At 40.3% G+C, this 23,720-nt stretch overlaps 2 protein-coding genes across 2 annotated transcripts; both read right to left on the bottom strand.

The window, feature by feature from the left end:
* Positions 1-1,579: 1,579 nt before the first annotated feature.
* On the bottom strand, positions 1,580-6,851 carry mal2 (mal, T cell differentiation protein 2). The gene is made up of 4 exons (XM_057328792.1): positions 6,676-6,851; positions 5,890-6,060; positions 4,415-4,588; positions 1,580-2,707 (listed from the first exon to the last, which is right to left on the bottom strand). Exons 1-4 carry the CDS (start codon positions 6,787-6,789, stop codon positions 2,636-2,638), a joined length of 531 nt encoding a protein of 176 aa, XP_057184775.1. The 5' UTR covers positions 6,790-6,851; the 3' UTR covers positions 1,580-2,635.
* A 1,241-nt stretch (positions 6,852-8,092) lies between these two features.
* Positions 8,093-15,082, bottom strand: colec10 (collectin sub-family member 10 (C-type lectin)). The gene is made up of 6 exons (XM_057328785.1): positions 14,912-15,082; positions 14,056-14,127; positions 11,354-11,425; positions 9,646-9,699; positions 9,329-9,424; positions 8,093-8,904 (listed from the first exon to the last, which is right to left on the bottom strand). The coding sequence occupies exons 1-6, from the start codon at positions 15,024-15,026 to the stop codon at positions 8,501-8,503; spliced, it is 813 nt and encodes a 270-aa protein (XP_057184768.1). The 5' UTR covers positions 15,027-15,082; the 3' UTR covers positions 8,093-8,500.
* Between the last annotated feature and the right edge of the window lie 8,638 nt (positions 15,083-23,720).

The following is a 23,720-nucleotide window of genomic DNA, read 5'->3' as shown; positions in this document are numbered from 1 at the left end:
TTTCGCTCTTCTGATCCTGTCATGTTTTTTTACAGTGAATATTTTCTCTCTGCCAATATTATTGTTGTCTGGTATGTAGCGACATAACCCAGCACCCAAAATACTGTGAAAACACTCCAACGCAGCTTCCATTCTTTGCGAAAGATGACTGAAAAGGTGCACAGAAACCTTGAAAAAATGAGATACGATCCCGCCAAATCTTGTTCAAAATTTCAAATCGCAGAGATGCCGATTCGCACTGGACTAATATTATCACAGGACCTCGGTGTTCGTCAAAATATGGTAGGTAATTTGTGGGGGAATTTTGACTTGACAAATTACAGACATGGCCGTTTCGCACGGGATTAAGATCACAGACAATCTCTGCGATTATTACAAATGACCAGAGGTCCCCAGATAATACTAATCCTGTGCGAATAGGATTTTAAGTTCACTATGTCTCAATTCATTGTAATGTTACATTAAATCTTTACACTTTTTCTAACCGAAAGGCTGCTTATAACTGTCACTTTGACAACGCGTTATCTTGCGACTTCGGTTCACAAGCTCATCTGTGTAGTAAAACCTTATTACATTTTGTGCTTTATGATTTTCACCAGTTGAACCGTAACACCACCATAGCACCCTCTGACTCGCACAGATGTTGAATGTGCTGAATGAGGCTAACAACTGAGGAAGAACTTCGTCATTTATCTCGCCGTCAATCTGTAATAAAACTTTTTAATAAAAATAAAAAAACCTGCATCTAATCTAAGTGACACATAGTCATTTGATGCGTGGTTATCGACTTCATTGGCTAAATGCCGTAACTCTCTAGCTAATTGTGCGCTCGCCATAGTTAAACGTTATCCACGAAGGAAACGATCAGTGAGTGACGTGACGTTAGTCCAAAACAAGTCAAGAGTAATCCTAAATGTGTGCTCTCACTGAGCGTGTGTGTGTGTGCGTACGCGTGTGTGTGTGTGTGTGTGTGTTTCTGTGTGTTGGTGTGTGTGCGTGTTGTGTGTGTGGAGTGTTTTGTGTGTGGGTGTGTCTGTCTTCTGTGTTTTTAACCTTTTCTTGTTTTTGCAGGTACAACTTTGATTGTTTTGCTTGTAGTCAATGTGTCTCATGTACAGCTGCTTTGTAACAATGAAAATTGTAAAAGCGCTATATAAATAAAGTTGAGTTGAGTTGAGTAATCGATCAAACGCTTCAATCTACACTGAAATCATCTAATTATCATACAAGACACAGAAAAGTAAGAATAAATTCAAGAATAAATAAATAAGAGTTGAAATAAATACATTCGATAATACATAAATATAAAAATAAATAAACGTTTAAATAAATAAATGTAAAAATAAAAGGAAATTATAAATAAAATAAAATAAATAAAAAATGGACACAAAAAATTATAAATCAATTTAAAAAATGAAAAAAAGTTAAAGCTAAGATCAATAATAGCTAAAAAGAATTATTTTGTTTTATCAAACCATTCATTCCTTTATTTATTTTCATATTATTACATTTATTCGTTTATATATTTATTTATTTATACATTTATTTATTTATAATTTTTGCAAGTTTAGTCCTCCATACACCATTAGGAACATCATGCCAAATGATCCTTTGCTGTCTTTCCACTACACTACATCTGTCAAAGAAGATTCTGGTATTAAGGAAAATGGGACAAAGAGACCAAAGAGGTTGAAGAAGCTGACGTGTCAAATCTGACAGCACACTGTCAGGGTTAAAGGTTTTACTCACGTGGAATAAGACAAATAATATAAAAAAGAAACCTCTTTAAAGATACAGTATTTTTAGCAACTTACAACTAATAAAAAGTCAAACCATTCAATTTCAGATAATTGATTGTTCATTTAATCACTGATAGATTTAATTATAACATTACTGTACCCACAGAGTAAACCTAAGACACCCGCTTAATAAACAAAAAAATGCAGTCAATAATGTTAATGTAGCATTACAAAGAAATCTACTGCATGTATTCTTGTGGTTGTAAGCCATTCAAAGTAGTCCCTCTAGTGGTCAATACACATCATTTCCTTAAATGATAGCACAGCTGTCTCAAGATTATGTAAAATAATCTGTAACATTTGAATGTAAATTTCATCACACAGACTAGGAAAAATGTTTGTGGTTTATTAAAGCTATACATTATGATTTCACTATGTATAAACATAAGACAGGAAGTCGGTTGGATATTAAATAATATTAAATATATATTATGCACTATACATACACAGTTATGCATCTAACTTTAGTTGCATTTACAGTTTTCAAAAAAAAAGTTGCCTGGGTTTTATTGTCTTAGATTTTAAGATTATATCAGACAGATATTTCTGAAATTAACTTCCCTCACAACCAGGACTGTTTAAACATAAATTATGAAAACAAATGTTAAATTGAAATATTTGTTTAAATATTCATTATGTCATTTTTGTCCAAATTACCAAATAGAACCGAAAAACATGTTATTTTTTTAAATGACATTAATGTGAATAAACACCCGCATGGGGACATCGTGGTAAACCAGTGAAGTGACATCACCTTAAGCAATGCCCATAACAGTACAGCTGACGTTTAATAACATCCATGTTATGTGATGGCTCACATATGCACCAGTTGTATTTCACTTCCTCCACCTCCTGAAGCCCATGAACATGCTGCAGCCATAACAAATAGTCACTATAAATGCAAATATCTGTGGAGAAAGACACAACAGCATTATTTTTTTTCATAATATTTACAATATTTTCTCTATAGGTATGATAAATTCACTGATGCCAAGTGCAATTGGTCCTCATCTGTCATGTGACCAGTTGTGAAGTTGCAAGTTTGAAGAACGCAAACACGAATTAGATTTTAGAGATATTAATAAAATTTCTGTCAAAGCAGTTATATGAAAATCAGATTACTTTCACGTTTTTTTTTTGTCTATCTTTTAGCTTTTTTTAGGTCAATTTAATTTTGGGAGAATTGTAAAACTTAATTATATTATATTATATGATATTATGGACCTTCTACACTGGTTTTACAAGAAAAACCATAACCCATTGCTTGTTGTTTATACAATAACATTAACAGATATTTGCCAAAATTATTATGACTATTTATCCTGTAAATTAAAGCCTGAGGTCGGATATTCAAGCATTTGATGCTTATTGGATGCTTGGAATTAACATAAACAATGGTGACCCATTTCAGGTAGGACACATTAAGCTTTCTTTGAAGTGAATAGGAAGAATTGAATAGGAGTGTTTCATCCGTTAACAAAACAAAGCCTACACCTCAAACCATTCATGAGAAACCTGAGAGACGTCTATCACCTGTCCGTTTAGTGATTAACACCCAACTTACTTACCTGCAGAAATTAGTCATTCTTCAACACTTTAAGGCTTAGGTAAAAGCAAACTTGTCCTGCTAAGTTTCAGTGCCAGGCATGCTCATGTCTCAAGGTGTGTAAGTTTTCCCAGTACACACAATATCTTACAAACCAACGCCTTCTGTTATTCATAACATGCCGTTACGTGAAATAATATCACTGACCATCTGCAAACTCTCCTCAACATTGAACGTTTGCCAACAAATAAATACTACAAAGGCTCTTTTGCATTTCTGTACATAACCATCTCATTGTGAAATCACAGATGAGGATCTAAAGAGATGTTTGTTTAAACAGATGACACTCTGAAAGTGTGCAAGTAAAATAAAAAATACATTTCTCTGCATGTTTTCTTGCATCTAGGGGCATTTATTCCAGTTGAAAGGACTTTAATGACCTCTCTGAATTAAATGAAAAGTTCACCCAAAAATAAAGTATTTCATCATATACTTATCCTTATGTCATTTCTAACCTGTATGATTTTTCCTTCATCTGCAGAACAAAAAAGAAGATATTTTGAAGTTGGTAACCAAAAAAAAACTCGGCCCCCATTGACTTCCATTGTATGGAACCAACGAGACATTTCTCAGAATATCTTCTTTTGTGTTCCACAGAAGAAAATGTCATATACAGGTTTTAAATGATATGAGGGTGAATAAATGATGACAGAATTTACATTTTTGGGTGAATGATCCCTTTATCGTACTGTACCAGAAACAGTGCACCTGTCTGTGCCTTTTATTCGATTGAAACAATAAACATTACAGTATAAACTCTTCACAAATTTTGAGAGAGCTATTTAAAAAAACTCTTGCTATATGCATTGTAGACCACAAGTGACCTTTTTGTGATCAGCCATTTATGTATATATTATTGTTAAGAAGAATTATGCCCTTATTTTCAATAAAAATGATGAGACGAAACTCCATGACCGACAGAAAAAAAACTTTGCTTATTACATTTGAGCATGCAGATTCGTAGCCTGAAATGATCAACAAGAAAGAGAAGATAGCTTCAGGCACTCACCGCTGCAGCAACATTAATATTGTACTCTCGATAATCCAGAAATGTGATGATATTGCCACGGGGTCTGCGTATACAGGCAGTGCTGTTTATATATGCGCTTGCAGACGAAACTGTAGCCTCCAGCAAAAAGGCACCAAAATAACACAGCAAAGCGATGAAATGGTAAAACATATCCTGTGAGCAACGAAACAGAAGTTTAAGGTTATATGTGTGATATGAAAGATAAGAGAAAAGAAATTGCAAATAAATATGCAAATAGTTGTCACACAGATTAAACCCAAGTATCTATCACATGAACTAAATGGATGGGGTAAAAGCATGTATCTAGATATAACTGTAGCAGATGATGAAAACATCACTGCACTGTGTATTAGCTGCAGTTATTAAACAATGTTGACAGATTGTTTATAAATATAGGCTATATAAATGTGGTAGACCATGAACATTAATCACGGTTAGAGACTAGACATTACTCAGCACTGTGGTACTGAGAACTGGCAGTGCTCATTCTGTGACACCTAAATCTTTTGTCATGGAGTGAGTGCTGTAAGACTGAAGCCTGAGGCCTGACTTTTTTACAGTGCATGTTAAGCAGCAGGTCTTAAATTCCTCTTTCTTTTATTTGCCTTTGTTTTGGTTGTTGTGCAATTTTATTTCTATTTCAAATCTGTAAGCTGTGATATTTTCTTAGGAACACAAAATGATCATTTCAGAAGCAATGCATACTCATAGCGTTCCATCTGCAAATTCTTGCATTACCAAGACAATGACTGACGCGTTTGTATTACATTCCAAAGAGTTCTGTTATCAACCCCACGGTGAAAAATGAAACCATGTCTACCGGCTGGGCTGGATGAGCCCGTAATGAAAGGGTTAAGCAACAAGAACGCTTTTTGGTGAAAACGCGGGTTATACGACTCATGTGTTGTATTTCTTGTAAAACCTTTGTAAGGAACAGCTCTCAAATCGCATTTCTATACTCCAACTGTGTTATGACACATGCAAAAACCAACGGCTTTCCCGCTCCAATGATATCAAAGGTGCCGCACATGTCAAGGAGCCATTTTTAATCGTGAACTGAAGTTTTAAAGGAAATATAGCGTATACAAGTTGCTTTATGATGCGTTTGCAGCCATCACGGAAAGAACTGTTAATGTATAGAAAGATTCAAAAGACCATCATAAAAAGTCTTCAAGACATTTCCCTTTATTATGCTATCTGTAGAAAATAAAACAGCATACAGTCTTGAAAAGACAAGTAAATATTAACAGAAATGTAATTCTGAGTGAACTATCCCTTTAAGGAAGTAAAGTATGTACTACCACTGTGACCTTGAGCCAGGTGTTTGACCCTAAACTTTACCTGGAGGACAGTCACTGGAAATAGTGTCTGATATTCTTCACATCGAGTCGTAATAAATGTGTGATTAATAGGCTTTCTGAACGTTGTGGATATGTAAAGAAACGCATACTCACCACAAAATTCCAGTCAGTGTTAATTCTGTCAGCCAGGCCCAGTATAAAGAGGGCGAGGTATGTGGATGAACAAATGAACATGGTTAAGGACACAAACATCGGCCATCCCTGCAACAGCGGTACGGACACGTTCGTCGACGCTATTAAAATCCATACCAAGCCTCCAAACACCTACAAGATCAGAATCAGAAAGAGCTTTATTGCCAAGTGTTCTTACACACAACGGTTAGTGAAACGTCCAGTACACACACACACACCCAAATATACACAAGCATTACATTAACAAACAAAAATCAAAAAGATAATAGTATAGAATAAATCTATTCTGTGAATACACATATTAACAGATTTGTACATAAAGTGTCTAAGAGGTGACAACATGTAGTACAGGAAACATGAATATGAATAAATAGCCTAAATGTACATCAGATATAGGCTGCATCACAGACAGTGGAAAGGGTTTAAAACCTTTGGCCTAATGCAACCTGCGACCTACAGCCAACGGGTTGCTTTCTGGATTCAAATGTTTCACTTACCCCGAATAGTGATTTGTGTATTTTAATAGCTATTTACATACACAAACATGTCGTGTAGTATTACTGTTTTCTCCACGACATTATATTATGCCTTCCAGTTTCTGACATAGGCCTATTAAACGCATCTCATCTTTAGACGTCCAGTACGGTACGGTGATCCGTATAATTGCTCACCGAAAACAATGGATTACCTGTTAAGGACACAGCACGATGAAGAGTGTAACTCAAACAACTGCAAACAAACACTTACAATCTCCAAACAGATGAGAGCCCCAGAGTAAGTCCTCAGTATTCCCACCCCGAGCGGCAGAGAGACGGTAGGTGCCGGGAAGGAGGTCGCGGCCGGGTTCGGTGTGTCCGCCATCCTCTCTCACTTTCAGAGGCACAGCTGAACAAAGCAGTACCCACAGGACAATCCCTCTGGAGTCATGTGTCGGGAACAGGTCTGACAGGTGCACGGCCACTCCCATCATCTCTCTCACAGAGTTGCCGAAGCCCAGGGTTGAATGTACCGTGAATGTCACAGACTTAATATCCCTGTTGATTCTGAATAAAACAATTCTTATGATTTGCATTACAAATATGAACCACCATACATTTACTAGGCCTACCGTTAAAACCATTACAAAATCTAATTTCTTTACAGGAATGTATTATTGTTTAGGTCTTATTCCATTTGGTATTATACACTACAAGTAGTATAGACCCACAGAGTTTAACATAAATTATAATTTCATTCGAAGTCAATAGGCTACCAATTCCCATTATAACCATTAAATCCATTACGATTTCTGTTTTACCCACCACTTCAATGCTTCTTTTCTCCTTTGCATTTAAAATAACAGAACACTTTCAACGTTGTGGTTAATTATTATAGGGGTTTAGGGTTCAACAGACTTGTGTAAATATTATGTTAAGGAATGAATACCAAGGAGATAAAGAAGTAGGTAAAGGTGAAATCACGGCTGTGATTTTACTACGTATTGTTACACATAAAATATAATTTCAGTCCAACAACTTGTTCATCTGTAAATGGACTTTGTGTTTGACTTGATAACAGGGACTAAAAGAAATCAATAAGGCTGAGGGAGAGATGTAAAAAGATTTACCACCCACCACAGGGCTTTTTGCCTGGCTTTGTGAATGAGACCACTATAGTAACACTTAGTGCAACAGTGAGAAATGTCAGATCCTCTCCTCTTCTTTTGCTACTTATAAACTCTGATGTGGTGTTTCGCCGGTTAATGAATCAGTGTTTCTGAGCTAATCTTTTAAGAGAACAATTCATGCTGGGTCATGTCCTTGTACTGACTCATATACTGGGCAAAAACCAGTATATCCATATTTTGTGATTTTTATTTTTTTCATAAATCTATGAAATCTATGAAGGGCTATGGTTGCCCTTCTTGTTTATCCATGGGTTTTGCAAATATTTAGCCAATGTAAAGTGTTAAAAATACCCTGTCAACAATGCATGTGTGAATATGTTTGATTGACTGTCTCTCTCCAATAAAATTATACAATAGAACATGCAGCTGTAGACTAATGCTATGTCTTTATTTACTAAATAATATAAAAGAGTCATCAACAATTTTCAAAAACAAAAGTAGAAATAAAAGGAATATTTAGAAATATAATATTAACAATATTAAGGAAGATAAAAATATTACAAAAATGGAAATTTAAAAATACTGCAATCGTTGTTAAGAATATATCCTAAAAATATAGGATTTTGTTTTCAGGTAATCCTAAAAATGGGCTTTTTGTGGTATCAGGATGAGCAACATTATTTAACCTCTTAAACTCTTGCATCATCTAATCTATAAGTTGTGGAGCACAAAACCAGGCATATATGAGATCTTTTGAAAGCAAAACCTTCGTTTTCCTATTAGTTCCATCAATATTGCATTTATGTTACATAAACATAATGTAAGTAAGGTCTGAATTCATCTTCCCATGCACCCCAAATGTAATGCCAAAAGACCTGATCTGATGAAAAATTCTCTTCATATTTTCGCTTACAATGTGAAACTCACTCCTTACATTCTCTTGTGTTAAAAACAATTATTAAACAGTCACATGACAATTGCTGGAGTCTTTCTGGTTTTGGCGAATTCACATATGTAGTATTGTGTGGCTCCACACTCCACCTGGCTCCAGGCTCCGGTGTTACTCATCTGCACACAGCTGCCTTCATCTCTGTGTGGCCCCTGGAGGCCCCAAGATGTGATGTTGAGGAGGGGCTCACCATCAGCATACATGTAACCCACCTCCGGCTCCCCTACCTGTAGCCCTATAAACACATGGGTAAGATCAGCTTCACTGACATATTTGGCCAGTAAGGTGTTGGATTCTGTGGTCCTGGGCATAGCGAGAGACCCCCCACGCAACTTGCAATTCAGACGGGCCTCTCCGTACTTCCTCTGCTCCTTCAACAGCAGGTAAAACTTGTCCTCCGTCTCTCTGATACCTAGAATTACTGTAATGAGATTGACAAAACACAGCACCAGTAAGTCTCTGTAAACATTTGTCAGTATTTCCAATAGAAATACAGTGTGTGAAATGTATTTTGAAAAGAAACCGGTGTGTCATCTGGAAATGATTTTGTACTATGAATAGGTTTTTAGCATTTTGACACGAGAGCATGATAACACATACTGTAGGTGACTGTCAATGAATCAGAAAACAAAATCTCAAGCCAACTGGAAGAAAAATTTCTGAAAACTTTCCTGTAGATTATTTCTGAAAACGTTTTTGCACCATTCATGCGGTTTAACTGAAGGTCTTGTGCCTTGTTTCTTACAAGTATGTTGCTTAAGAAAACGGTCATCATCCTAACTATCATCACAACAATGATGTCACAGACAGCTCTGGTACAGGTTATTCAGAGACACAGATCTCACCATTCTTTAAAACCTTGACAGCGTTTTTTAGCTTGCTTATATTAACGTCCATCTGTCCGACAACCTTTCTGTACCTCCCACAGTCACAGGTGGTTCCTGTCACAAATATTGTGCAATTTTAATGTTGTGTTAGACACATAAAATAACAGACTGTAATCAAGGTGATCAATGAAGAGAACTTTGAGCCAGGCAATGTTTACGATTTGAAAGATTAAAATGAAGATCCAATACACTGATGTTCACAGTTTCCAGATACAAGAAAAAGCCTTTTTGTTTATTATTACAACAGCAATGATGTAGGCTATGGATATATTTACCAGGGTTTCCTTTCATTCCTGGAGGTCCATGTGTTCCTTGTTGTCCCTTGTCACCTGTTCACATTCACATTTACAATAATTTTGCATGTTGTTTTGAAGCATAATGCCCTATTTAATAATGCTAACATTGTGGTTTAAAACAACAAGTTCACCCCCAAAAATGATGGAAATGCTCTCATTATTTAGTCATCCGCAACCCCAGACTTTCTTTATTCAACTGAACATGGCAAAAAATGACATTCTTACTAAGTGTCTTTGTCTTGTTTTGTAGTACAAATAGCTATCTAAACATTCTTAAATCAATATACAATTACTTGACAAGAAAAGTGACCTAAGATATTTTGGTCTTGTTTTATGAAAAATTATATAAGAATTAAGTAAGTTCATGGTAAAAACAAGCAAATAAATCTGTCCATGGGGTGAGAAAAATAAACTTGAATTAGGTATTTGAGAAAAAGGTCAAACGAAATTCAAGTTTATTTTTCTCACCCCATGGACAGATTTATTTGCTTGTTTTAACCATAAACTTACTTAATTCTTATATAATTTTTCATAAAACAAGACTAAATATCTTAGGTCACTTTTCTTGTCAAGTAATTGTATATTGATTTAAGAAGTTTAGATATTTTCACAAAAAAACAAGACAAAAATGATTAGTAAGAATGTCGTTTTTTGCAGTGAACACAAACAACGCTATCACTTTATCTCCACGTATAGCTCCCAACTTGTTGAAGCTTAAAATAGTCTTATACACATCTGGAAAGACATACATTTACATTTACATTTTGAAATAGTAAAATTTTTTGGATTCTGTATAATTCAGAAAAACAGAAAATAAACAGTAGATGGCAGCAGTGTACACATTATAAGAGCATTCACGTGAAGGGCAGATGATGTCAGGTGATGGGCAGGTGATGTCAGAGAACCAACCACCATGCATTTAACTTTAAAACAGTGGTGATGAGTGTTTGGTCATGTAGTAAAAATAGATTCTTTGGGAAGCAAATCTCCTCTGCTTGTTTTTGTAGGACAAATGGTTTACAGACAAAAGTGCGGAGTCATTTCTAAAACAGATTAGAACAAAAAGATCTTAAGCTGTTTGTGTTAAAAGATTTTTGCAGGGATTTCACCACCAAAGACATGGATGGGGACCAAAACGATTCAATGACTGATGCTGGCTTGAATGTTTGATTGCAATCTTGAATTTGGACAAATGTTTTAAATCCTCCCCATCAGACTGATTAACTTTGGAAGCAGATGTGCTGAGCATTTGTTCACTGAAAGCTTGTCACCAGCACATGTGATCATGGTGTCTCAGATGAGTCATAAATCCCTCAGTTAACATATTAGACATGAAAAGTGACTGAAATGTTTTAAAACTTTGAGTATTGTCATATGGACTTTCTTCACCAGCCTAGAAAGCCACTTTCTCTTTAAAATAACAAAATGTTTCTTAGATTCTAGAGGACAGATCTGTATCATCTGTATAAATATTTAATACGTTTAATAGTTTAATCTAAGTCATTATTGCCATTTAACAAGGTTTTTGTTTAGCATTTAAAGTGTGTTTCTGTCCGTAAGAAGCTGCAGTAAACATCTTTGGTTGAAAAGAAAATGATTTTCATAGACATAGTAGCATTGAGACATCAGAAACATAAACACATGCAACATTCTGCACATGAACTCTATCTGGTTAAAGTTTATTTACCTCTGTCCCCAATAGGCCCCATTTTTCCCATTTGGCCCACGTCTCCTTTCTCTCCACGCTCACCGGTCAGACCTACAGTATGGAGAGCAAAAACAAGGTTATCGGTCTCTTGACCATGCTAGAGTTCAAGAAAAATATCTCACAATGCTTTTCCAAAGGAAGCAAGCCCACTATCAAAGCAAAATAAGTCTTGACACGTGTGTGCTCTTTAAACCTCAATTGCTCTTTACACCTCGAAACCTCGATTCGTGTGTGGCGAAATTATTTTGTGTCAGTAGTCTTCAATATAAATCTGATTCAATTGCATTTTCCACCGCGTTAAAAGGTCAGAGACAGCTGTTTTTGAGACCGCCTAGGACCAAATTCCTTAAGCAAATATCCATCTGGAAATGGGTAATAGGCATTTCTGGGCATCGCCAAGCAATAACAGGACTCCTTTTCGTTTTGTTCTTTACCATCATTCAAAATAATCTCCCTTTGATTGAGTGAATATGCTATTTCCATACATCTTATTCCCAAATTCTCATACTGTATGTTCATGTTTTTCACAGAAGTAAGCGTTTCTATTGCTGTTCACCATCAAATGCGATTGCTCCATTTGTTCAGATATTTCAATTACAAGGCAAACTTCTCTGAAAAACCTCAGACAGCATTCGTGAAATGATTTGTGGAGTAGACGGGCCATCTGAATGTCTCAAAAATGATGTGGAATAGAGGAAACATCTGAATGGCTAAAAAATGACATCCTGGAATACCTCACTTTTCAACTTGATTCTGTTTCTATTTTCGTGAGTGTTTTTATTTTGGCTTCAAGGGCGTGATGTTGATTAAGTTATGGGATGATCATTTCCTGTACTTGCTTAAAACGGATTAACGCAAAGTCTGCCATGTTGTTGCCAGTTAAACCCACTAGTTCTGGGATCTTTCCGGATGAAAGTTCAACTTCCCTTTGAGAGTGTGCCATATTGCGATCTTAAAGGGATACTTCACTCAAAAACGAAAATTCTGTCATCGTTTACTCACCCTCACATTGTTCCAAACCTGCATACATTTCTTTGTTCTGCTGAACACACAGGAAGATATCTGGAAGATTGACCCCTTATTGACTCCCATGGTATTTGTTTTCCCTACTATGGCAGTAAATGGTGCTCGACCTGATTTTTCCAAGTGTTTGATGTCCTCAGGACAACATTTTTATAAATAAAACCTAAACCCACACCAAACCCCAACCCTAACCATAACTTACCCCAAAAATCAGAGGGAAATGATGAAAGTGAAAAACAATGGTCTAGAAGCACCTAATCCTGGTTGGAAGATTAAACTTAAAATAAACTGTAAACTTATTTCTGAAATCTGATTGGTTGATTTAAATGTTGTCCCAGGGTCAACATGATGTTGCCCTAAGGATACCAACCACTTGGCAAAAACAGGAGAGCCGTAAATGCTCGGTGAGATCTGACATTCTTCCAAATTTCTTCCTGTGTATTCAGCAAAACACAGAAATGTATACAGGTTTGGGACAATCTAAGGGTGAATAAATGATGACAGAATTTTCCTTTTTGGGTGAAGTATCCCTTTAACATGTAACGTCATCTAAAAAGAAATGCACAAATAACAAGTTACTCAATACGCTTCATCGTTTCCTTTTTGTATTGTACCTGTAACACTAACAAGGCAGAATTTGTACATTTCATTTCCTGTACAGTAATATGTTTACAGTAATATCATATGTTTAGGCGCCTGGCTGAAAATAAAGGTCTGCAGTAAGCTGTCATTCTGAACCTTGATGACGCTGTGGTCATGAGCGAAAAAACAGGCTAAGATCCTTTCCGGGCATTTCTCTTCCTTTCAGCATTTTTTTCTATAGATGAGAGGGCACGACTCCTGTGATCGTGCTCCAGTCTAACTTGTACTGGTACGATAAACAGTTTGACTGGAAGGAGCCCTTGTGAAGCAGAGCACTGCAGACTACACTTCCATCTTTGAACACAAGGCGACACTGCGGCCCCTGGCCACAATTAACACGTCTGCCAATCTCAGACGTGACTTCCCTCAAGGGGAGATGTGGTCTGGCAGGAACCGACCGTCTTCCAGCTGCGCTCTAATGCCCTGTGAGGGCAGACACACATCAAACATCTGACTTCAGGTCAAACTCGGTCTGCGCACTGTACCAGCACGCCTTCAAAGCACTACAGAAGAAGCTTCTGTGTAGCTTTTAGGAAGTTCATAATCCCAGACATTCCTGCAGCTCAATCAGCACGTTGAAAACTTCTTATAAAGTCAATTGAGCATGTTAGCAGCTTTATTACATTTGAAAAGACAATTAAAAGGTTATTTTCATCCTCCTCTAAAGGTATTGTTGACAGATAGTATCCACAGAACTTCCAAAATTTGTGGCTGGTTTATCCAAGAGTACAAATTAAGGTGCTTTAAAGAAAGCAGCTGAGTGAACTTTGGACAGCACATAAGCAGCATTACTGTTTTACTTCACGGCACTGGTCAAAAACACATTCTTTGCTCTCAATAAAAAAAAACAGAAAAAAAGAATAACAAAGCCAGCTTGTCATTAAATGAATTAAAACTGTTGATTTGAGGTGACTGAGAATTTTTAGGCGATTGATAGTAAACAGGCCCGCTTAAACTAACTTCCCTTTAATCTTTCACCGATTCGTTAAACAACAAACCAACAACGTCTCAGAGACCTCGGAGGCCAGGTGGGCCGGTTTTCCCCATTCTTCCCTCCTCGCCTTCCGCTCCCACCTCACCTGCATCTCCTGTTGGATGAAGCGAGAGAGTGTTACAGACAGAACTGTTTGGGATGGGTCTTACCCAAACAAACTTCTCCGTTACATTGCAGCTGTTTAAATACAGACAGTTATTCAATGTCTAGAGTGTCGAGTTTATTGCCAGCAGGAGAGACATTTCCTCTTAACTATTTTTTATATGCAGTCTGAAAAACTAGAGATATATACTGTACACGCACAACTCGTTTTCAGAAATAGACTAAATAGTAGTTTATGCCGATATGCAAATTCACCACATCCCCATTCTGTGCTGATAGTGATGTTTTACGTAATGGAACATTAGCTGACCACAAAAGCATTACAGTTACTGTTTCGCACAATTTCGTTTTCTGAGCCTATAAATGACAGAGCAGAAGGGAATTTTAACACGCGCACGTTGGTGGGTTTTACCAGCAGGGTTCTCAGTAATAAGAGCAGCTACTGTAGCATTTAAAGCTGTAGCATTTTAATGATAAATACCCAGTTTGACGACAAGGAACAAGTTATTGTGGATCTTAAGATTTAATTGTTCCCTGCGAGATTTATTGCAAGGCTTTTACTAACTGACTTTTAAAAAAAGTATAATGGAAATCTTACAAAGGATAAGTTTTGGCACATTTAAGCATCATTTAAAAAATAAAATATAAAACAAGTTTTTTTTTCTATGCAAATTTTGACATTTGTACCTAATACAGATCAGTGTTAGCGATAGCATTCCTAAAATCTCTATTGCCAGAAACGTTTCAGTTCTTATCAAGCCATAAGACACACGTACCTTTAGCTCCAGGGAGAATACTGTTCGAACACACCTCCGTTGTTGTACAAACCGAGTATATGTTACAAAGAAATACAAATAGAAATAGTTTCCCGCCGAAATTTTCTCCATCCATGGCTTGCCGTGGAAACTTCGTACTGTTCTCAGGAGGATAGAATGAGAAGGGAGTTTTGCATAGCTAATGTCTGCCAGACCTTATCATATCTGTGTTTAGCTTTCAAACAACACTGTCCAGAGCGCTGCCTATCTCCTTACACTTCATGTCAGGAACTTGGTTTTGTGAACACAAATAAAGAGTGTTTTCCTATTGGGAAGATCGTTACGGAATCATAGATACTGTAAATGAATGTAAAAACTACTTGTAATAAGACTTGTTTATGGACTGTTGAAATGTTTAATTGACAGGTAAAATGAAGTTTATTGTTCCTCTGGTTTGCAAATTGTAATTAGCAAAGTATTTATTGCTTGGGTGCTTTAAACTTTCACTAATTTTCCACAGATGGTTGGCCCGGCCTCCACAGAGCGGTGTCTGTGAACCGCAGAGAACATTCTCCTACATCCTCGCACTAAGCAAATATGTTTAAAAGTTTGCCTTTCTGTTTATTTTGAAGAGTTGCCCCCGACTCTCACATCTAAATACTTTCAGTTGAATCAGTCACAGCCGCTTGTGCATGTGTTAATGATGATGTTGTATTTAAAAACTGCCTGGTTATTCAGACACACCACCGTTTAATAACAGATTATTGCTTAAAGCACATTACTGGTTTGCGAATCATTGCATTACGCCGAGTGTTTGATTATTATTGGTTGCGTGTTTAGAAAGACAAGAAAGTTCATTCAGGATACAACATCTTCCAGTTTATTCTTATTGGTGAAAGATGAGGAGTTCATTTAAACTATTTTATCAACGTAAACAGATACAAACTCAGATGATATAAGTACAGTTAATAATCGGGATGTAATTCAAATTCACAGATGGTGGTCCACAGATACAGACTTCACGATAAGAAACAGATTGTTTTTGCTCTGCGGGGTTGTGACAAAGATAAACTTACGACAACATTATAACAGCACAAGAACATGTAGGGGAGCCTGAGAGCTAAAGCTGTAGGCCGACTACATCTGTACAATTGAATTGAATTGTGAACTGTATCTGTCACGAATGGTAAGGGGAAGAACCCAAATGCAGGCAGGCAGTGAAGGGGTTAACAAATGACTTTGTTTTGTTTGTCTAATAAAAACCCACGAGGGGGTATGAATCAAGAACTAAACTAAGGAACAAACAGAAAACAAAAGACTTCCCACGAGGGGGCAAAATGAAAACAAGAACAGTAAAACTAAACTAAATGACACGACCAAACGTCTTAAATAATACAATGAACAAAACTCAAAACACGAACAGGACAAGGAACAGGACCACGGGTAGCAACACCAGCAAGACCATGCGAGACCACAGTACACCGTACGTACACCGTACACAACGCAATACAAGAGCACAAAACAAAGAAACAAGAGGGTATATATAGGGAAGACAAACGAAGGATAATTACATGGGGCAGGTGTGGGACATTAAACACTCAGGGAAAGATAACGAGGAAACGAGATGGCGGGAACAGAGACGAGACACTGGAAAAACACATGAGAGGTAAAAACCTAAACATCTCATGGCCTTCCCACATAAAACCCAAGGACTCTGCCCCGATCCCACCACACGACTAGAATTTCATAAACAAGACGGTGGGACCGTGACAGAGCCCCCCCCTTAATGAACACCTCCAGGTGTTCACCAAGGGGTGACTAACAAGACCTGACAGACTGGACCAAAGACAAAAACCAGACAAACATGGTGAACAAGACAAGGGGCAGACATGACAACAAGACCACAGGACTGGGGTGGGACAACAAAAACAACAAACATGGGAGGGGGGGTGGGGCAAAACAAGGGCCCATAGGGGGCAGTCCATGGGGGTGGGGAATAGTCCCAGTCCCCGGCTGCGCTCGAGGGCGCGAGTCCTGGGGGACTTAGGAGAAGTCCTGGGGGGACAGTCTTTGACCCTGGGAGTTCCCAGGGACCGGCTGGAAGGCCGGCTGGACAGGGCTTGACGCCGGCTGGAAGGCCGGCTGGACAGGGCTTGACGCCGGCTGGAAGGCCGGCTGGACAGGGCTTGACGCCGGCTGGAAGGCCGGCTGGACAGGGCTTGACGCCGGCTGGAAGGCCGGCTGGACAGGGCTTGACGCCGGCTGGAAGGCCGGCTGGACAGGGCTTGACGCCGGCTGGAAGGCCGGCTGGACAGGGCTTGACGCCGGCTGGAAGGCCGGCTGGACAGGGCTTGACTGCCGGCTGGAAGGCCGGCTGGACAGGGCTTGACGCCGGCTGGATAGGCCGGCTGGATCGCCGGCTGGGACGCCGGCTGGATCACCGGCTGGACGCCGAGCTGCACCACCGGACTGGACACGACTGGACACAGACTGGACAAAGGACTGGACACAGGACTGGACACAAGACTGGACACAAGACTGGACGCCGGCTGCACCGGACTGGATGCCGGCTGGCCACCGGCCTGGGTGGTGCCCCCCTCCTCGGCTTCTTCTTCTTCGACCGGCCCACAGAACGTGTGGCCGGTTGCTGAGAAGCGATGGGGAGCCCGGTTAGCTCCGTACCGAGAAGAGTCGGATGGGGAGTCCCACGACTCCCTTCGTCTGCGCCGGCCACGGATGCTGATGGGCGGAGGAAGAGCTGCCGGGGAAGAGGCGGACGGTGCGGCCATGCCGATGACCCCTGATCTCCATGACGCGACCCTCCGGGATCACGGGTAGGGGAGATGGATTGGGTTGGGCTGAGACCCTGGGCTCCGGCCGATTCATGGCATACCGAATCATGTCCGTGAAGCCCAGCGGTCTCAGCATCCTCATCTCCTCCCGAGACAGCGGCTCATTCAGTCCGCCGTTGAACAGGGCCATCTGCTCAGTCTCGTCATGGACCATCTCCCCTGCGGTCTCGAAGAATCGATCTGCGAACTCCAGGACATCGGAGTAGCCCTGTCGCAGACCGCAGAGGAGATGGGCCTGCCTGGATCGCCTAGCCTCCATCTTGCCTGCTGGGTTCAATGATGGCTCTTGTATCTGTCACGAATGGTAAGGGGAAGAACCCAAATGCAGGCAGGCAGTGAAGGGGTTAACAAATGACTTTGTTTTGTTTGTCTAATAAAAACCCACGAGGGGGTATGAATCAAGAACTAAACTAAGGAACAAACAGAAAACAAAAGACTTCCCACGAGGGGGCAAAATGAAAACAAGAACAGTAAAACTAAACTAAATGACACGACCAAACGTCTTAAATAATACAATGAACAAAACTCAAAACACGAACAGGACAAGGAACAGGACCACGGGTAGCAACACCAGCAAGACCATGCGAGACCACAGTACACCGTACACAGTACACAACGCAATACAAGAGCACAAGACAAAGAAACAAGAGGGTATATATAGGGAAGACAAACGAAGGATAATTACATGGGGCAGGTGTGGGACATTAAACACTCAGGGAAAGATAACGAGGAAACGAGATGGCGGGAACAGAGACGAGACACTGGAAAAACACATGAGAGGTAAAAACCTAAACATCTCATGGCCTTCCCACATAAAACCCAAGGACTCTGCCCCTATCCCACCACACGACTAGAATTTCATAAACAAGACGGTGGGACCGTGACATGTATCTAGCCATTACAAGATAGATTGGTGTGTTTAAGATTGTGGCTTACTGAACTTCCTAACAAAACATAACTTGCTGGACAATTTGATTTATCAGATCAGATTTACAGTTTACAATGCATATATTAATGAGCCATGTCTTTCTCCCATCCTGCTGTTTTACGTGTTTATGATGAAGCCTGCGGTGGTCATGACGAATTTACGGCTCACCCTCGAGGTGTGGCAATTTGGATGCGACTGTGGTCTCTCAGGCATTACTGGAGAATCTCTGATATAATTGCATCCGCTCATTTGACCTCATGCGATATAAAAAAATACATGAGTTAGAGACTTAAGATTCCCTGGGAGGAAAACTTGCAGCAAAATATCTTGGCAGGACAGATTTTCCTCATAAATTGCGATTCCCCCATCTGATTTGCTCTTCATCATTAGAAACTGTGTTTAGGTCAAAGTTGCTAATCTTGTCACAGTCTGTAATCTAAATAAATCACTCATCATCACACTCATCATTGCACTCATTTTGCTGGTGGCCATCTTCGGATCTGAGCTATTGTTGTAGAGACTAATCATTTACATGTGGTTTAATGGCAACCCTCTCCTTTAGCTACATTGTGATTCCCACCACAAAAGCAAAGGGGTTCAGGGGGACAGCAGATATGTCATGCCATAATTACTTGCAGGACAGACCAAGACTTTACAATGAAAGAGAAATTGGCAGAGCATGTCTGTAGGTGGTCTGTTAAGCTAATTTAGTGGATTTATGATTTCCTCATCTGTGAAATTCTCTTGTCCTCCTATTTTGTGATTAAGGCGACTAGTTACTGGAGGTGGTTTGCTTTTTATTGTGGGAAAGTACAGCTGAAACCCACTTGCTACCCCACGTTTGTTTTTTTATTTGAACCCATAGGAATGTAACATCATATAATAAACAGTGACAAACCAAAAAAATAAGCAACAAATGACTATCCTAACATCACAGCTGAACAAGAAATAAACAAGGAAATTAAGTAAACTTTGTCTGTCTTTCGTTGTGTCATATGGTTTGACTAAAGTAAACAGTCAAGCTTGACATGCAGAGGGGGCCGTGTTTTAATACTTGACTTGTTAAGTGATTTATTTTGGATTCGAAAGATTACTTTTGTCACAAATGTATTTCTGTATGCTACAGGTTGACATCTTATGACGTAAATTGATAGCGAGACAAAGAATTGTAAATCATTGCAGCCTTAATGTCAAATCCACCTTTAGTGAAGCATATCTGTCCTTGCTAGATGACTTTTAGTAATGCAATTGTCTTTTGGTTTGTGAAACTCACTGCATTAACCAATGTTGCATTATAAATGCTCAAGCCAGTCAGCTTCAGAATATAGCCCCTGATGGTAGATGCCATAACTACACCATTAACCTGGCGTATTTCATCTTTCTCCATTAACAAAAATGCAACAGTACTGAATGTTCTTATTTAATTATTTGCAAGGAACATTTAGGTGTCTAAAATGTTATTATGTGTTACTGCAGATGTTTCATTAGTTTCTAAAGGGCTTTTAAAAGTGTGACTTTTTCACAGCCACTGCTCTTTTCCCTCACACATCATTTTCCTGTGCCTCCAGAGTGATTGGTCACATGACAATCTATGACTCAGTTGATTGGCTCAAAATATGCTTTAGAAACAAATGTTTGTGAGCAAAGATGCCAGCAGATGTGCTTTTAATACTGCATAAATAAATCAAGTAACTGTCATTGAGGTAAAAATGGATGCTAATGAAAAGCTCTCTCCAGGTATGATTTGACTTTTTAACCTAAACACACAGAGCAATGTTTTGATGTTACCACAGAACCACAGTGTACACCTTTCCGAGGACTCGACCTCTGAATGTTTTTTTGTGTATCTGTCTTTGAATATTATGCGAATAGGAGAACGTGTGACACACAGCAAAACTGAAATAGATTTTCATTAATATGAAATTGCAAACAAAAGCTACCACATCAACATCTGCTCTTTCAGCAAACAAACTTTGACTGTGATGCCCTGATGTTCTGTATACAATAATATACCAATTGATTTCTATATTTCAACTGGGAAGTGAGTTCTTTACACAGTGCACAAACACTCCTGTTCTCCGTTCTAAAGTTCCTCTTGACTGCATCATTTGTTTATTAGTTGAATCTGTCAGCAGAAACTTAACATGGCTGTCAAGGGAACTGAGGTTAGGATAACTTATACTAGCCCTTTCTGGGAGAAAAACGTAAAGGGATAGCAAATCTGTCATTATTTATTTATCCTCATGTCATTCAAACATATGATTTTCTTTCTTCAGTGTAACACAAAAGAAGATATGTTGAGAAATGTCTCAGTGGTTTTGTGTTGTATTAGAAAACAATGGTGTCTGGTTACCAACTGTAACGGTTTCAGCACCACCGGCCACGCCCCCCATGTCGTCACCGCCAGCTCGCTTCACCCGTTCCCTCTCCCCGGAGTTCTGAACTCAGTTTCCCAGCATGCACTGCACATCCACCATTTTTTATTAGTCCACACCTGCATCACATCATCAGGATTCTATTTAAGTTTGCACCTTTTTGTTCTTCCCTGTTCAATCTTGTTGTCTTCACTGCAATTCTTTACCCCGATAAGTATACTTACCTGTTTTTGGATATTCCTGTTTTTTGAAATACTTACCTGTTTTTGGATATTCCTGTTTTTTTAAATACTTACCTGTTTTTGGATATTCCTGTTTTTGAAATACTTACCTGTTTTTGGATATTCCCGTTTTTGAAATAAACTCCTTTTTCTTATCTACCTCCGTGGTGTGCTCTCCGTCTACCAGAACCCTGACAGTAGACTGAACCACACACCATGACCACACCACAGACTTCTCCCGGTCCTTCACTTCTAGCTCCCTCTGATCCCCTCTCTGAACTGGTCACCCTACTCCGGAACCAACCCGCACCTGCACTCCTTCCATCTAACCCACCATCGGCGTCTAGTCCCATGGCCCTACCCAACCGATATACTGGCTCCGTGGAGGAGTGTAGCGGGTTCTGTCTCCAATGTGAGCTCTACATACAGTTGCACCCCGGTCAATTCTCCACGGACAAAACCAAGGTAGCCTTCATCATCTCCCTCCTGAGCGGTAAGGCCCTGAACTGGGCATACGGGATTTGGCAGGCCGGAGGACCACTTACCACTAATCTGAAGTCTTTTCTTGAGCACTTTAAAGGGGTCTTTGGCCAAGCAATGGATTACCTTTCGGTGCATGATCTACTGCTGAGGCTTCGACAAGGACGCCTTTCAGTGGCGGATTATGCCCTCCAGTTCCGCACCCTTGCGGCGACCAGTGGATGGAATGAGCCGGCGCTTGTCTCGGTCTACCGCCAACGGCTACAGAACTCGATCCGATTACACATGGCCTTCTACGATGACTCGGTCGGTCTGGAGGCTCTCATACAACGATCCATTAGTATCGCCCAACGTCTGTCAGCCTGTTCGCCGTCATCACCCGGTACATTTCCTCCACGGGTTACGACCTCTGCTTCCCGGACTTCTTCAGACCCAGAACCCATGGATGTGGATCGTTTTCGACTATGTCCTGAGGAACGTACACGGAGGGGGAACCTTAACCTTTGTCTGTACTGTGGAGGGTCAGGTCATCGCCTAGCCATCTGCCCCGTCCGTCCGGCTCGACCAGCGGTGAGTTCTATCCATACACCGGCCTCCTTACCTCACCTTGCTCTTACCCAAGTGGTCATTATTGCACCTAACTTCTCTGTTCCAGTCCACGCCCTGATTGACTCTGGAGCCGCCGGGAACTTCATTTCTCTGAATCTTCTTACTCAGTTGGGCTTCCCGCGCCTAAGGAACGGGAGGACCATGTTTGTGCAAGACATCCTAGGAAAACCGCTGGGCCGAGGTCGGATCACACACCATTCCCCACCCATCACCCTTCACATCTCTCCCAGGCATACGGAGAAGATCTCCTTCTGGGTACTGGAGGGGTCCACCTCCGATATCGTCCTGGGACGACCCTGGCTGATGGAACGTCAACCTATCGTGGACTGGCGCACTGGCATCATATCCGGATGGGCGGGTCGCCCCGCCAACACCAGGGTCCCGATCAAGGAGGAAACTTTCCTAAAACCGGTACTACCCATCCTAGCCACTACCGTCGAGAGTCCTGAGGTCCTCAACTCCGGGGAGGTTCCCGTAGATTATCGGTCGTTCCAGGACGTCTTCTCCAAGCTGAGGGCTACGGAGCTGCCTCCTCACCGGCCATGGGACTGCGCCATTGAGCTGCTGCCTGGGGCCACAATGCCCAAAGGAAAGATCTATTCCTTGTCCATCCCGGAGCAGAAGGCCATGGAGGAGTATATCGAGGAGGCATTACAACAAGGTTTCATCCGACCGTCTGTCTCCCCTGCCGCGTCAAGCTTCTTCTTCGTAGGGAAAAAGGATGGAGGTCTTCGTCCCTGCATAGACTATCGGGTTCTCAATCGTCACACCAAGCGCTTCGCCTATCCTCTTCCCCTGATACCTGCCGCCCTGGAACAGTTACGCCATGCCACATTGTTCACCAAGCTGGATCTAAGAAGCGCCTACAACCTGATTCGGATTCGCCCAGGTGACGAATGGAAAACGGCCTTTGTGACTCCCAACGGTCATTACGAATATAAGGTCATGCCCTTCGGCTTGGTGAACGCCCCAGCAGTGTTCCAGAGCTTTATGAATGAGATCTTCCGGGACCTGCTGGGGAAATTCGTTATAATTTACCTCGACGATATTCTTATTTACTCCCGCTCTCGACCCGCTCACGTTACCCATGTCTCCATCGTCCTCCAACGCCTACGCCAACATAAACTATACCTGAAACTCGAGAAATGCCAGTTTCACCAATCCACCATACAATTTCTGGGTTATATCATCTCTTTCAACCAAGTTACCATGGATCAGGGGAATGTTGAGGCGGTCCAGAACTGGTCACAACCCCATACGGTGAGGGAGTTGCAGCGGTTTTTAGGATTTGCTAATTTCTACCGGCGCTTCATCGCTGGATTCAGCTCTATTGCAGCTCCCCTCACCGCCATGACTGGAAAAGGC

The sequence above is a fragment of the Triplophysa rosa genome, unplaced genomic scaffold, assembly GCF_024868665.1.
Source record: "Triplophysa rosa unplaced genomic scaffold, Trosa_1v2 scaffold7_ERROPOS2016172, whole genome shotgun sequence".
Taxonomy (NCBI): Eukaryota; Metazoa; Chordata; class Actinopteri; order Cypriniformes; family Nemacheilidae; genus Triplophysa; species Triplophysa rosa.
Note: the sequence above shows the minus strand (reverse complement) of the source record. Positions and strands in the feature narration are given on the sequence as shown.